General features: G+C 40.6%; 1 protein-coding gene across 1 annotated transcript; it reads left to right on the top strand.

Moving 5' to 3' along the window:
• The first annotated feature begins 19 nt into the window (after positions 1-19).
• Positions 20-826, top strand: LOC107735571 (b(0,+)-type amino acid transporter 1-like). Its single transcript, XM_016547213.1, has 3 exons — positions 20-205; positions 283-408; positions 673-826. The coding sequence occupies exons 1-3, from the start codon at positions 28-30 to the stop codon at positions 774-776; spliced, it is 408 nt and encodes a 135-aa protein (XP_016402699.1). The 5' UTR covers positions 20-27; the 3' UTR covers positions 777-826.
• Positions 827-858: the final 32 nt, after the last annotated feature.

Genomic DNA, 858 nt, shown 5'->3' with positions numbered 1-858 from the left:
AAGTCTGGTGGAGAGTATCCGTACCTGATGGAGGGTTTTGGGCCAGTGCTGGCATACCTATATTCCTGGAGCACGATCATCGTTTTAAAGCCTTCGTCATTTGCCATCATCGCCCTGAGTTGTGCCGAATACGCCTCCACACCGTTTTACCCAGAGTGCACTCCTCCTCAAGTGGTCACCAAGTGCCTGGCTGCAGCTTGTATCTGTATGTACAGGCCTAGGCCCTTTTTATATTCAAATGACATTATACTGGACTCAACTGTTGTCTGTTCTCTCCATCAGTAATAATTACAGTCGTCAACTGTCTGAGTGTGAAGCTGGCGTACAGAGTGCAGAACTTTTTCACAGCAGCCAAACTCTTGATTATTGTCATCATTGTGGTTTCAGGCATCGTTCTGCTGGCTCAAGGTATACCTCTCCATCCCCTGAGATCTCTGTCTCTGTCTTTGTGATATTCATTTTTATTGACACCTGACTTATGTGACATTGCAAACAACATTAGTATTTTATTTTTCAATTGAACGGACTGGGATCAAATACATTTTGATAAAGAAATGATTATTTTATTATGTTGTGAAAGATTACTCATCATAGACTATGGCCAGAGACAGTGTAAATGTTCAATGACAGATCAATAAAATGTGTCTTTTTATTGTTAAAATTGTTTTATAGGCAATACACAGAATCTTAGAGACCCATTTGCAGGGGCAACAACATCATTTGGAGCAATTGGCCTTGCGTTTTACAATGGACTATGGGCTTATGATGGATGGTAAAGTATTGATGAGCTCATATAATGTTGCACATGTGGCATATGAGGCTAATGCTAAGCAGCAGTCTTCATCTTTTTGAAACTTT

The sequence above is a fragment of the Sinocyclocheilus rhinocerous genome, unplaced genomic scaffold, assembly GCF_001515625.1.
Source record: "Sinocyclocheilus rhinocerous isolate Xijiao unplaced genomic scaffold, SAMN03320098_v1.1 C36148811, whole genome shotgun sequence".
Lineage (NCBI taxonomy): Eukaryota > Metazoa > Chordata > Actinopteri > Cypriniformes > Cyprinidae > Sinocyclocheilus > Sinocyclocheilus rhinocerous.
This window is presented reverse-complemented; position numbering and strand designations above follow the sequence as displayed.

Excerpts from the sequence above, each read along its gene's own strand:
- LOC107735571 (XM_016547213.1), top strand. The coding sequence starts at position 28 with ATGGAGGGTTTTGGGCCAGTGCTGGCATACCTATATTCCTGGAGCACG. Across the intron at positions 206-282 it reads CCTGGCTGCAGCTTGTATCT|TAATAATTACAGTCGTCAAC; the intron begins GTATGTACAGGC and ends TCTCTCCATCAG. Across the intron at positions 409-672 it reads CATCGTTCTGCTGGCTCAAG|GCAATACACAGAATCTTAGA; the intron begins GTATACCTCTCC and ends ATTGTTTTATAG.